Genomic DNA, 14,002 nt, shown 5'->3' with positions numbered 1-14,002 from the left:
GTGTGAGTGCACCCATTTCAACGCGCAAAGAGAAGAACTCACTGCAGCTCTGGATAGATTGGGCGATCGGGCTTTGTCGGAACAAAGGATTCTGGGTCACTGGCCGAGCCCATCCTCAGCCCAGAAGGCTTTGAAAGCTTTGCTGCGCTTTTTGCGGACAACTGGTCTCAGAGACAGACTTTAGTGTCTTATACTCTTTGATGTTGCCTTTCCTCCGTCGCATTTTTAAAAATTTCTCTCTCTCTTCGCAATATTTTCTTCAACATCTTTTATTCCCCTCACCCGTTTACCCAGCACAGGGTAGCCAGCCGGACTAAGAACGGGCTAACCTCCTTGTCTTTCCGCTTAAACTTTAGGCCTCCTCCCCCTAGGGGCCTTTCCGTTAAGAACAATTGTTCGTCACGCTTTCAAGGAAATAATTTCGCTTTCGTGCTGTCCGGAAGCCGTTCGATCTGAGAAAGAAAGGCTTTGCGGGACCAGAGAATGTTTTCTGTACATTACTCGTCTCGTTGCACTCAGCGAGAGATGAAGAAGCGCAATAGCCGACATTGCTTCGTTAGCCTGCCGCGTAAATATAAATCTGCTTTCCTGTTTGAAAGCGTGGTTTTCTCGTGTATAAATGCAGCAGCTTCCTGGGCGAAAGGGAGTGGTGATATCGTCTTCGGGAATCTGCACTGATTCACCTGATATATGGTTTTCGTCGTTGTCTACTTTGATAGTGGTTCGCTAACAATAACACGTGCTTTTTTTCGTCTCTCCAGGTGCTGACAATCACCGGTCTACAGAGGAATACTGGTGATTGCTTTACACATCACATGCTGGGTTTCAAAAGAGTGATGGGGCGGACGCTTGTTTACACTACATACGGTCCTGAGTGAGGAACCTAAGGTATACGTTGGAATCTGACAAATTCTCCTTTGGTGCGGCGTTTCTATCAGCCTTCGAATTGCTTTTTTTAATTACACTCTTTTCAGTCAGCTGCATTCACCTTTGATCGTCGTAAACTTTTGGGAGGTGACATTCTTCCTACCCATTATTCCACATCACCTTACAGCTCATGTACAGCTCATGTCAGACCGTACAAAATTAAGTAATGCGAAAGAGAATATTCCGGCCACGCAGCAACTTGTGGAATGTCCTTTCGTGATCACTTGTATTCCATCTGGACCAGCTCCCACACGTGAAGCGCAAGCGAGCTAGAAAGCTAGAAAAGCAGTTGAAAAATCAATCTTGTTGACCATTTCATATTGTTTCGTGCACCGTGTTTAGCCTGAAATTTCGTGACCGTTTCCAGAATACTCACAGTACCGGCTTATAGATGCTATAAAAAGCAGAAAATGAGACAGCATTTGCGAAACTGCCCGACATATTACGCGGGTGTTTCGTAGGGGAACTACCAAAAATATAATTCACGGCCAGTCACCAGGATAAGTTTTCTAGCCAAAATGCTCAAAGTATGTTGATGTTCAAGCGCATAAAAAAGCACTTTGTCATCTCGTTTCTACTCCTACTTTCCGCCAAAATTACAAGAGCCCTTTTACTGTTGTAGGCAGGGCAGCCGGATTTTAAACACTAGAACTTGCACTCAGGAGTGATAATGAGGGTGAGTGTTCATGAATCGGGTTGGAGGTAGAGAAGGAGAAAAAAAAAGAAAAAGTGACTGGATGAAATGCACACTTACTAACTCGTAGGTGTAATCACGTTTCAAAAACAGCGACGAAATAAATACAACTTCAGGAACGTGACCCAGTGTTCCAGCGCTCGTTAGCCTAGCCGTAACAAAATGAAGCGTGCAGTCTGCACTGCACAGAATAGGAAACGGCTGAAAAGATTAAAACAGAATACAAATGTAACTGCGCAGAACAAGCCTAAGTGATTCTGAATTCTCAGTCTTTCGTCTGCACGTTTGATTGCAGTATGCGCTTCAAGCAAGTTTAAAGTTTCCCTCCACGAGAGCCCAGACCTGCGAGAATTTAAGAACCCTTAGGCAAGTGACCTTAAGAAAAGGAGACGTGTGCACTCTCATGTGTATTTGCTACTCTGTTTTTCGTTTCTTTACGCCACTTTCTTTAGTAGCTGCTTTTTTTTAGTTGATGGAAGACCAACTAACGTGGTCTTATTTCAACAGAGCAGACGGAGACCTTTCTAAACCATTGATTAACGTCGACGCCACTCGGTGTATAGTTAAGACCCTCATGTGGAGGTAGCGGTGAATGACACTTCGGAAAAGTAAATAGTTACAAAGACAACGCAGACGTGCGCCTACAGTGCTGTTGACGGGCCTCGCTCTTCGTATTTAAGACCCTCACGCGGTCAAAGAGGAAGGCTAGTCAACTGCACCGCAGACGCCCGTCTGCGTTGCCCTTATCATTCTTAATTCTTTCGTAAGTGTCTTTCACCGCTACCTCCAAAGTTCTTTAAATATCTCCGCCACTCTCTCCGGCCTGCTGGATAGCGAGAGCTCCCGATCTTACGTCACAATCTGAAGAAATTTCCGAACGCGACTTCTGCGGTACACAATAAGACTCGTAGTGAGAGAAGGCGTATAAAACTCGCGCATAAGTCGCCCTTCTTTTGAGGTTTACCACCGAAGTGAGGCAAGAAGTCGAGATGATATGCAAGCGCTCAGGCATTGCTGTTTCCAAGGTGAAACATCTTTACGAAGGGGAAGGCACTATCCTTATGAAACCACCCCGCGCAGAGGCTACCCGAACGCGCAATGGATCAAAGTCAGCCCTAATGTTGTAATACTGATTGGTGAGGAAAGCCAAGCAATGAGAAATAACCTGGCCCAAGTCTGAATGCTTCTTCAGCGTAGTTTCGGGCTCTATATTGTAACGCACTTTTCATTAAACTCTTTTAATAAGCTAACGTAGGCTGGGCGAACTTGTGCCCGAGAATTATAGCACAGCTAGATTGTCTCGAGGATTGCCTTCTGCCTCTTCTTCTACGTTCTTCTTTTCTTTTAACCCGGTTCGCGCGCAGCTGGGTCCCGCAGGCTCGTGCATCGCAAATCATCTAGAAGGCACAAGCATTTGCTAGCGCGCGTAATTTGAAGTCACATTGTGTCATTGCCCCCCTTTCCAGAGTGCATCGTCCCGATGCTTGTGTCAAACTGGTTGCATGGCAGTCATTCACAAACCCTCGTCGGGGATGTCGTTAACGTCAAAGAACGTTGTATCTTCAGCGTTTCATTGCCTGTCGTGATATGGTTTCATCCTGACGACATGCACAGTTTCCGTGCGATGCCGCCGTCGGGGTGAAATATCCTGTCCCTCTGGCGTAACTTCGTAGTTGAGCGAGCCGACGCGGCGGAGCACTCTGTACGGACCGAAATAGCGGCGAAGCAGTTTTTCTGACAGGCCACGTATTCGTACAGGAATCCACACCCATACTCTGTCTCCTGGTGCGTACTGGACGTCTTTTCTTCGCAGATTGTATCGATGCGTGTCGGTTTTCTGCTGTTGGAGAATGCGATATCGTGCCAGCTGTCTAGCTTCTTCTGCTCTTTGTATGTAGTCGTGAACGTCATAGTAATTCTCTGGCGTCTCGTCAATAGGTAACATTGCATCTAAAGGTGTCGTTACCGTCCGGCCAAAAACAAGTTGGAATGGCGTCATCCGTGTTGTCTCTTGCATCGCAGTGTTATAGGCGAATGTTGCATAGGGTAATATTTTATCCCAAGTACGGTGTTCTATATCAACGTACATTGACAACATATCAGCCAGCGTTCTGTTCAGTCGTTCCGTTAGACCATTTGCTTGAGGATAATATGCCGTCGTTTTTCTATGACTGGTGTGCGTCAATTTCATGATACATTTCATCAGGTCGGCCGTAAATGCAGTCCCTCGGTCCGTGATCAACGCCTTTGGAGCTCCGTGCCACAGTACTATGTTGGAGACGAAGAATTCGGCTACTTCAACGGCTGATCCTTTAACTAGAGTCGCTGTCTCGGCATATCTGGTTAAATAGTCGGTCGCAACTATTATCCACCGTTTTCCCGATGACGACGTAGGAAATGGGCCCAGTAAGTCCATTCCCACTTGTGTGAATGGGGCTTCTGGTGGTTCTATCGGTTGAAGGAGACCTGCTGGTTTTAGCGGTGGCGTTTTACGTCTTTGGCAGTCCCGGCAGGTTCTGACATAGTGTCGTACGGAGCTAAGCAACTTCGGCCAGTAGTATTTAGTGGGGATGCGTGCTAACGTTCTGCTTACTCCTAAGCGTCCAGCTGAAGGATCGTCGTGGCAAGCCTCCAAAATCTCTGGTCGCAGAGGTGAAGGGACGACAAGCAGGAATGTCGCTGTATTGTTGTCAAAGTTCCTTTTGTACAGGATGTTGTTTCGTCGGACAAACGCTGACAAGGCGCGGACAAAAGGTCGTGGAACATCGATAGACTGTCCTTGTAGGTACTTGATCAAGAGGAGTATCTCAGGGTCGGATCGCTGCTGATGTGCCATCTCTGATGGTGTCACAGCTCCCAAGAAAATAAAATCTTCACCATCCTCGGTGGAAGCAGAAGCAGCAGGTTGAATCGGAGCACGTGACAAGCAGTCCGCATCACTGTGCTTGCGACCTGACTTGTACACAAGCGTGACATCGTACTCCTGTAATCGCAAGCTCCATCGTGCAAGCCGTCCACATGGGTCCTTGAGATTAGCCAGCCAGCATAGCGAATGATGGTCGCTTATAACTCGAAAAGGCCTACCATATAAATATGGTCGAAACTTGCTGATAGCCCATACCACGGCAAGGCATTCTTTCTCGGTCGCTGAGTAGTTCACCTCAGCTTTCGAAAGAGTGCGACTGGCATACGCAATGACTCGTTCTTGTCCGTTTTGCCATTGGATGAGCACGGCCCCAAGACCTAAATTGCTTGCATCCGTGTGGATATCGGTTTCCGCTTCCTCGTCAAAATGCGCCAGAACAAGATGGCTTTGAAGGCACTTTCGTAGTTCATTGAAGGCATCCTCTTGTTCGGCAAGCCATACGAAAGGCATTTCCTCTTTTGTCAGCCGTGTCAGTGGTTCAGCAATTCGTGAAAAATTTTTTACGAACCGTCGATAATAGGCGCAGAGACCTAAAAATCGCCTAACAGCCTTTTTGTCTGTTGGCTTCGGAAATCTTGCTACGGCCTCAGTTTTTGCAGGGTCTGGGCGGACGCCTTTTGCACTGATGACATGGCCGAGAAAAAGGAGCTCACGGAAGCCGAATTGACATTTCTGCGGTTTTATCGTCAAGTCCGCTGATTTGATCGCAGTGAGCACGGCCCGGAGCCTTTCCAAATGTTGCTCAAAGGTAGCAGAGAAAACTACAACATCGTCGAGATAAACCAGCCATGACTGCCATTTAAGACCACAAAGCACTGTGTCCATCATCCGTTGGAATGTGGCGGGTGCTGAACAAAGGCCAAAAGGGAGTACCTTGAACTCGTATAAACCGTCCGGTGTCACAAACGCTGTCTTTTCGCGATCTCTTTCGTCCACTTCTATCTGCCAATACCCACTTTTAAGATCCAATGAGGAAAAATACCTGGCATTTCGCAGCCTATCCAGAGTGTCATCAATTCTTGGCAGAGGATAAACATCCCGTTTGGTGACGGCATTCAGCTTCCGATAATCAACGCAGAAACGTAAGGTTTGGTCTTTTTTTTTCACAAGAACAACAGGTGACACCCATGGACTTGATGAAGGCTGGACTACACCGTCTTTGAGCATTTCTTTAACCTGATTACCAATAGCTTCTCTTTCTTTTGGTGACACTCGGTAGGGATGCTGGTGTATTGGCCTCACTGACTCGTCGACAATGATGCGATGTTTAGCGACAGGAGTGCGTCGAACCTTAGATGACAACGAGAAACATTCGGCGAATTCCCTTGAAAGACCCTCTATTTGCTCTTTTTCGCTTGGTAGTAGGCCTGGCTCGATGTCGATGGCTGCAAGGACAGACTCCACGTCTTCGAAATCAGAATCATTGGTTTCAAAAGTTCGCAGCTCCGTAACCTGGACGAAATCATTCAGACTGGCGATAACGGTTCCTTTTGCAACGTGCTGCACCTCATTTCCAAAGTTTGTGAGTAGAACATTTGCACATCCGTCACGTAACTTAACAAGGCCTCGTGCCATGCAGATCCCTTTTTGGAGTAGTAAGGCAGTGTTGTTGTCAGCAAATCCTTCGAATTCACTGAATGCTTTGTTGTTTACTGCGACAGATATGCTCGATCTTGGCGGAACCATGACGCCATCATCTGCAATACAAAGGTCATATACGTTTTCTTCCGTTTCAAAGGTACCAATCGCGTGCCTAGTCGAGAATGAGACGGAAGATTCTCGCAAGTTAATTACAGCGCCATTAGCTCGTAAGAAATCCATGCCGATAATCAAGTCTCTTGAGCACTCCGGCAGCACAATAAAACTGGCGACGTACGTGAAACCCCGTATTCCGATTCTTGCTGTGCATATTCCAGTAGGGTCGATGAGGTGCCCTCCTGCTGTGCGAACTTGTGGTCCCTTCCAAGGAGTCAGCACTTTCTTTAGTATTTTAGAAAGTCCGCTACTCATCACTGAATAATCTGCGCCGGTATCTACCAGTCCGATGACTTCGTAGCCGTCAACGAACACACGTAAATCGGAAGCAACGTCACTATCGAAGCACCGGTTTCTGAATCGGTCGTCGTTCAGAGTCAGCAATGGAGGTTTTTCTGCATTAGCGTCGACAGCGGCTTTGCCTCCACAGGTCGCTGACTCTATAGTTTTCCCGACGCGGGCTTGGGGAACGAGACCTTGGGTAGCTTGCTGAAGGTCGGGGGCTAGGCGATCTATACCTCCCCGTTGTCGTTGCCCGAGGTTGGTGTCGTTGGAAGCCACTTGAGGTTTGACGACCTGACAGGTATTCTTCAATTTCGAAGGGACGTTCACCATTTCGTGGTCGAGGTGCATTAACAGGAAAACCACGGAGTCCTGCCTGGCGGTAGTGGCACGTTCGGTAGAGATGACCAGGCTCCCCACAGTGGTAACACAGCGGTATCCTGTCGGGAGTGCGCCAGACATCGCTCTTCCTTAGTCTCCTCTCTGGCGTTGGCTGCAGGGTGCTCGGCGGCATCGGGTACTGCATAGGTGTAGCCGCCGCGACGTCCGCACGTCCTGGAGGTCCTCGTAGTAGCACATCAGCATACGTCAATCTCGTCTTCTGTTGTAGTGGCGGCCCTGGCTGTGCGTTGCTCGAAGGTTCACGTACCACCTGCCTGACCTCCTCACGGATCACATATAAAACTTCTAGGCGCGTAAAACTTCAGACAACTAACATAAGAGACAAGGACGAGCGCAGACTTTCAACTGATTTTATTACTACTACGACACACATATATATATTAGAAAGAAGATAAGCCACACAAAAAAAAGGCGAAAAGAGAGATTGCAAAAAACATCACACAAAATCAAAAGGCGAAAAGAGAGATTGCAAAAACATCACGTGCTCACCCTGGGCCCTCACGTGCCGAATTTAAAAACGCCAATTCTTTCCCAGATAATGCTATCGATGGTTTGCTGATACAGCTACCTCGAGCAATTGCTGCAGCTTCAATTACAAGTCTTGTGCCTTCATTAGGGTGGGACGCGAGAACCCTTGTCTGTTCGAACAAAGGCTGGCATCCACATTCGGAACAATGAGCGGCCAAAAAACCGTCCCGTCCTGCATTTCTTACTTTCTGGCAATGTTCTTGAAGTCTTACATTGAGGCACCTGCCCGACTGACCGACGTACTCAAGTCCACAAGACAAAGGTACGCCATAAACAATCCCTGTTGCACACTCAACAAACTTCTTTCGGTGCTTAATTTTGCAGCTACTCGTAGTGGTTCCTACGGGGCTTGTTTGGACAGATAATTTTGACAATTTATTCGGTGCGGAAAAAACCACTGACACGCCCGCTCTCTGGCCTATTTTCTTGAGTTTATGCGAGATACCATGTAGATACGGTATCACCGCCACCCTCTTGGGAGTTGCTTCTTGTAAAACGTCCCCATCGTTACCGGCCCTTGATTGTCTGCGCAGCTTCTCACACACAGAAACTAGCAACGAACCGGGATAGCCCGCTGCCTCTAGACGGAGAATCTGCCTGTCGAAACTTCGCTGGACTGAGTGGAAGCAAGATTTTGTTAAAGCGTTATATAAACATGCCTTTACAATTCCACGCTTCACCAGTTTGCTGTGAGAAGACGCGTACGGTAAAAGGGGTTTTTTCGACAGGCAGATTCTCCGTCTAGAGGCAGCGGGCTATCCCGGTTCGTTGCTAGTTTCTGTGTGTGAGAAGCTGCGCAGACAATCAAGGGCCGGTAACGATGGGGACGTTTTACAAGAAGCAACTCCCAAGAGGGTGGCGGTGATACCGTATCTACATGGTATCTCGCATAAACTCAAGAAAATAGGCCAGAGAGCGGGCGTGTCAGTGGTTTTTCCGCACCGAATAAATTGTCAAAATTATCTGTCCAAACAAGCCCCGTAGGAACCACTACGAGTAGCTGCAAAATTAAGCACCGAAAGAAGTTTGTTGAGTGTGCAACAGGGATTGTTTATGGCGTACCTTTGTCTTGTGGACTTGAGTACGTCGGTCAGTCGGGCAGGTGCCTCAATGTAAGACTTCAAGAACATTGCCAGAAAGTAAGAAATGCAGGACGGGACGGTTTTTTGGCCGCTCATTGTTCCGAATGTGGATGCCAGCCTTTGTTCGAACAGACAAGGGTTCTCGCGTCCCACCCTAATGAAGGCACAAGACTTGTAATTGAAGCTGCAGCAATTGCTCGAGGTAGCTGTATCAGCAAACCATCGATAGCATTATCTGGGAAAGAATTGGCGTTTTTAAATTCGGCACGTGAGGGCCCAGGGTGAGCACGTGATGTTTTTGCAATCTCTCTTTTCGCCTTTTGATTTTGTGTGATGTTTTTTGCAATCTCTCTTTTCGCCTTTTTTTGTGTGGCTTATCTTCTTTCTAATATATATATGTGTGTCGTAGTAGTAATAAAATCAGTTGAAAGTCTGCGCTCGTCCTTGTCTCTTATGTTAGTTGTCTGAAGTTTTACGCGCCTAGAAGTTTTATATGGATTACCAACTAGCCCAATCCCACACTTCACGGATCACATCGGCCAGAGACGAAAGCATTGGAGCGTTCTGGTCAAGACGCTGCCTCTGCAGCTCTTCTCGCACAACAGACCGCACCAGCTCGCGTAGTGCTTCCATGCCGTTACCGAAGGCTGGTGGCAACATGTCCAAGGAAGTGACGATCGCATCCCGGTTGTATAACCTTGCTCGCTGTTGTAGCGTCCTTTCCATTGTAGTCGCCTCGGAACGAAACTCGGCGACGGTGCGCGGCGGGCTTCGAATTAGTCCGGCAAAGAGTTCTTGCTTCACGCCTCGCATCAGATGGCGCAGCTTCCTGTCTTCGCTCATACTTGGATCCGCTCGGCGGAATAAGCGAGACATGTCTTCCAGATACATGGCGACAGTTTCGTTATTGCGCTGATTTCTTGTCTGGAGCGCAGCTTCAGCTCTCTCTTTGCGGTCTGTGTTCGGGAAAGCAGCGAGCAGCTCCCGTCGAAAATCATTCCATGACCGGAAGGTGGCTTCGTGGTTTTCATACCACGTTCGTGCGTTATCTTCCAGTGCGAAGTAAACACTTCCAAGTTTTCGCTCTTCCCCATATCCGTTAGCCTTTGCGACGCGTTCAAAGTGCTCAAGCCAGTGCTCTGCGTCCTCGTAGCTTTCACCGTGGAAAGGCTTTGGTAGCATTGGCTGGTTTACGACAATGTTGGCTGGAGTGACCTGAGCTGTCATGTCAGTTGCGTACCCGTTCACAGCCGTTGATGTTCCAAGCGAAGTCGATAAAGGTGAAAATTCAGGACCCTCACCACGTAGGTGTCGACTGCAGCGCTGATGAACAGGCGTCAGCTCGTTGGGTCGAAATCGCTGTGGTTCTGGACTGTGCTCCGTCACTCGAGAGGGGCTTGGCATCACACCCAGCACTTCCACCAGATTTGTAACGCACTTTTCATTAAACTCTTTTAATAAGCTAACGTAGGCTGGGCGAACTTGTGCCCGAGAATTATAGCACAGCTAGATTGTCTCGAGGATTGCCTTCTGCCTCTTCTTCTACGTTCTTCTTTTCTTTCAACCCGGTTCGCGCGCAGCTGGGTCCCGCAGGCTCGTGCATCGCAAATCATCTAGAAAGCACAAGCATTTGCTAGCGCGCGTAATTTGAAGTCACATTGTGTCAATATAGACGCACTTTGTGGAAGTGATTACTACAGAACACTTAGTGCTAGTTCGTGCAAAGAGCTCCGCTCTGTATGATCATTTTCTGTAGCCATCATGAGAATTATGTAAAGGCTTCGCGGTGCCTTCGGGCGCGGCCCACGTTTGGTCAATCTATGACATCTCACGATAGCTTCATGATGACGTCACTGATTATGGTGACATCTGACGTCATCGCGGGATGATGATTTTTTGAATCAATCGTGTTGACTCCGACGCCACCATCAACGCTTGTTTGATGAGTTGACATCTAAGGCTTTCACGTCATAAAATGTTGAGAAAAGTGCGAAGAGCTAGCGGTTCAAAAGAGGCGTATAGCAAACAAGGACAGACGGAAAAGGAAAACACGAAATGTGGGCTTCCTTGGCTTATTCCTGTTTCACGCTTTTCACACATTACTATTTTTTCATTCACAAAAAGTTCTTGAACGGTGAGTTTTAGTGACTTGGCTCTCGCTATGGGTCCGCGGGGCATCTGATTTTTTCTTTTACTAATACGTACCAGTTACGAAACACTGTCACTTTAGCCATTATTCCTACAGTGGTGTGCTCGTTTCACTTTTGTAACTGTTGTCAACGCTTCCAATCAAATGCGGTAAAAATCATGGTTGAGCCAACTATACTGATGATAGTGAGACATCAGACGCCATAGTACATGAATTCATGCGTGACCGCTGCTCAGCGAAATGTTTCCGCCGGGAGAGTGAAGATCATCAAAAACGTACTCGGACACATGACGCTATTGCGCGAAATATCTGTGTCATGACCAATGAAACGTTCGCTGTATGTAATGGTAGAAAGCGTTTTTGCGAACACACACACACACACACACGCACGCACGCACGCGCACACACACACACACACACACACACACGCGCGCACGCACACACACACACACACACACACACACACACGCACGCACGCACGCACGCACGCACACACACACACACACACACACTCACACACTCACACACACACACACACACACACACACACACACACACACACACACACACACACACACACACACTAATGGTTGAACTTAAAAGCTAATGTGGGGTGTACTTTTCTGCCTTATTGCATTGTTATCTCGGAGCGAATAAGGCTTCAAAAGCACTGTGTCGTGTATGAATGACTAGGTTTCCTTAGTGCTTCTTCTTAGTTTTCCGCTGTGTTTGTACTATAGGCTCTTCTATCCTTTCAAATAGCAGCTACGGGCTTCGGGATAGCTTTTGCATACCGAAAGAGCGACCTGTTCAAAGATTTAGTCGATAACCGTAGGCTTAGGATGATTTAGGGTCATATCGTATTATCTTCTCACTCTCCTCTTAATGAGCTGCTTTCGGGGCTGTTGCGCAGGTTGAGAATTTCGTGTGATATACTGCATTTCAACTTATCGCAACCTATCACAAAAGGCTTCGTTGATCCGTGCACAGGTTTCAAATCATATGCCGTCGACGAGGACGAGATAAACTCACTGCGCAGAGGCTTCGTTTGCGCAATGTGAACAGGGAGAGTCTTGAAAAGGAGTCGATATAAAAACACTTACTTCTGAAGCAATGCTGGAGTTGCTTCTTGTATTGCTTTTTATACTCCTTGGGTGTGTGGGGAGGGGTGTGGGTGGAATAGTTGTTTTGAAATGTCACAAGGTTTCTGAATACATTAAAAAGGAGTCGCTGCTTTAAAATATCTATGACTCCTGGTGCAGTAATGGAAAGCACGAGTCTTGGGAAATCGCTCAAGTGGAACTTTATTCACCTGAAAAGTGCAGCGGATAGAGGAATACATTTTTTGTTAAAAGATATATACAGTATTATTTAGTTTGCGTTCTCCAAAAACCCTATCACGCAAGAACATGTACGCGAGGCCAGGCCGTCCTCGAAAGCATTCCATAATAGAGGACGGGATAACACGTCCGTTCTGTATTTCCTTATCTCGCCTCGTCAGCGCTTGCTGCCCGGCGTGCTGCCGACGGTACAAACGGTAGCAGCCGACCATCGGCGGTAATTGATAAGAAGGCCAAGAAATTGACAGAAAACAATTGCACTATCATACTCCACCACGTTGAACGCCACAGTCTAAACGTGCGAGAACTTCCAGTATTAACCGCATCATGGCGTATTTTCTAAGAATGTTCTTTAGTTCATCATTCCATCTCGACTCAGTGATCGAATATATGCAAGGACGGTTGGACGGTTGAAGACACTGGTGCGGTGGGTAGTCAGTGGCAGAGTCAGGTTAGGATGGTACGCCCTTTCCTCTCCAGGAATTTTCGAATTTTCATGTGTGTATGTAACGCACACATAGAAACGCACGCACGTACAGTATATGCATAATTTTGATCACCTCCCTCCTCCTTTTGGGAAAGAAAATTCTGGCTCCACTACTGATGAGAGAACCACAATAATAAAGTAGGCACCTAACAACTTGCTGGTATTTATCTTGGAACTTCTGCATTGACGTGCAGGAAAAAGTTGATTACAAGTTACGATGGCCAACGTCAACTTCTATACAGCATGTTTGGCGCATAAACGTGAGCGCAACTATATCAGTGTGACATCTTTAGACGTAGGAAAAATATTCGAAGTGTGTTGCTGTCGACGGTTTTATTAGATATTAATGCAGTCCATCTTGATCGATAAGCAATTGAGATTGACGAAAGTGAACAATGTCAGACTTTATGGCGACGAAATGTATTGATTTATTCAACCCGTGTCATGGTTATAAACTAGGATGCTCAGTAATTCAAGCTGAATGAACCAAGATCCATGATCTTTGTTAATTCAAAATATTGAGGGGGATGTCTCGTCGTCAGTGTTTGTTTGATTTCTCTTATGAAGATCTTACCATGACCTTTCTCGTGTATACACACGAGCAAACTAAGAACGTATAGTATACTTCAGCTACTTACCTTCTTTGTGTTCAGTGCAGCTTTAAGAGCTAGTCTATATAGGTTATTGAGTATTTCCTAAGTGAGTGTTTTGCTGACAATTGAAGTTTTTCAAAGACATTATTTTTATAGGGGAGCATGATAATATTTTTTATGTTTATCCAGTAACTTTTGATTGAGAAATATGACTTTTTTTCATATAAACATTAAGCTAAAGGAGAACGACGTTGCTGTCACAGAGAGATGGCCCTATGGCTCCTGGGAATAGAACGCTGCTTGTTCACGTAGCTCACCTGCGCTGGCTGGCCGGCGCGCAGGTATCGGGCCGTCATCGTCACGATGAAGATGAGGAAGAGAGCGAAGATGACAAGAGACATGAGCGCCCCCGAGAGCCCCCCGCTGCTGGAAGCAAAGGCGGGTCCCGGCACTTCTTCGACGGCGACACGATTCCGCGCTGCCTCCGCCGACGACGCACCAGCCCTCGCGTCTGCGCCATGTCGCGCCGCACTCATGGTCGCGGGAAGTCGGCATCAAGGGCATGCCCTCGCCGCCACTCCAACTCGTCTTCACCTCTCGCCGACAGACTCAAGAATTGGCGATGATGATAATTAGTGAGTGGACCGAGGGCACGTACCCACTACGGCGTAGGTCTCAAACTCACATCAGCCATAGCGAACCTCACTCACGTAAGAGGTGTCAAAGGCCTTTGTTTCACTTTACCATACACATTAAGTCATCACAATATAAACTATCCAAATAATTTGGTATAATTTTCAAGAATCTTAGGTCATGTCATGTTAACGCACCCCTGTC

The 14,002-nt window shown here is 47.2% G+C and overlaps 1 protein-coding gene across 1 annotated transcript in view; it reads right to left on the bottom strand.

Annotated features, from left to right (window-relative positions):
* LOC142788246 (uncharacterized) overlaps positions 1-13,784 on the bottom strand; it is a 31,138-nt gene extending 17,354 nt beyond the window's left edge. Inside the window, exon 1 of the mRNA XM_075884843.1 lies at positions 13,483-13,784. Coding sequence (XP_075740958.1) covers positions 13,483-13,701 — 219 coding nt within the window. The 5' untranslated portion in view covers positions 13,702-13,784. The remainder of the gene's footprint in view (positions 1-13,482) is intronic.
* Positions 13,785-14,002: the final 218 nt, after the last annotated feature.

Source organism: Rhipicephalus microplus, chromosome 2, assembly GCF_043290135.1.
Source record: "Rhipicephalus microplus isolate Deutch F79 chromosome 2, USDA_Rmic, whole genome shotgun sequence".
Classification (NCBI taxonomy): Eukaryota; Metazoa; Arthropoda; class Arachnida; order Ixodida; family Ixodidae; genus Rhipicephalus; species Rhipicephalus microplus.
This window is presented reverse-complemented; position numbering and strand designations above follow the sequence as displayed.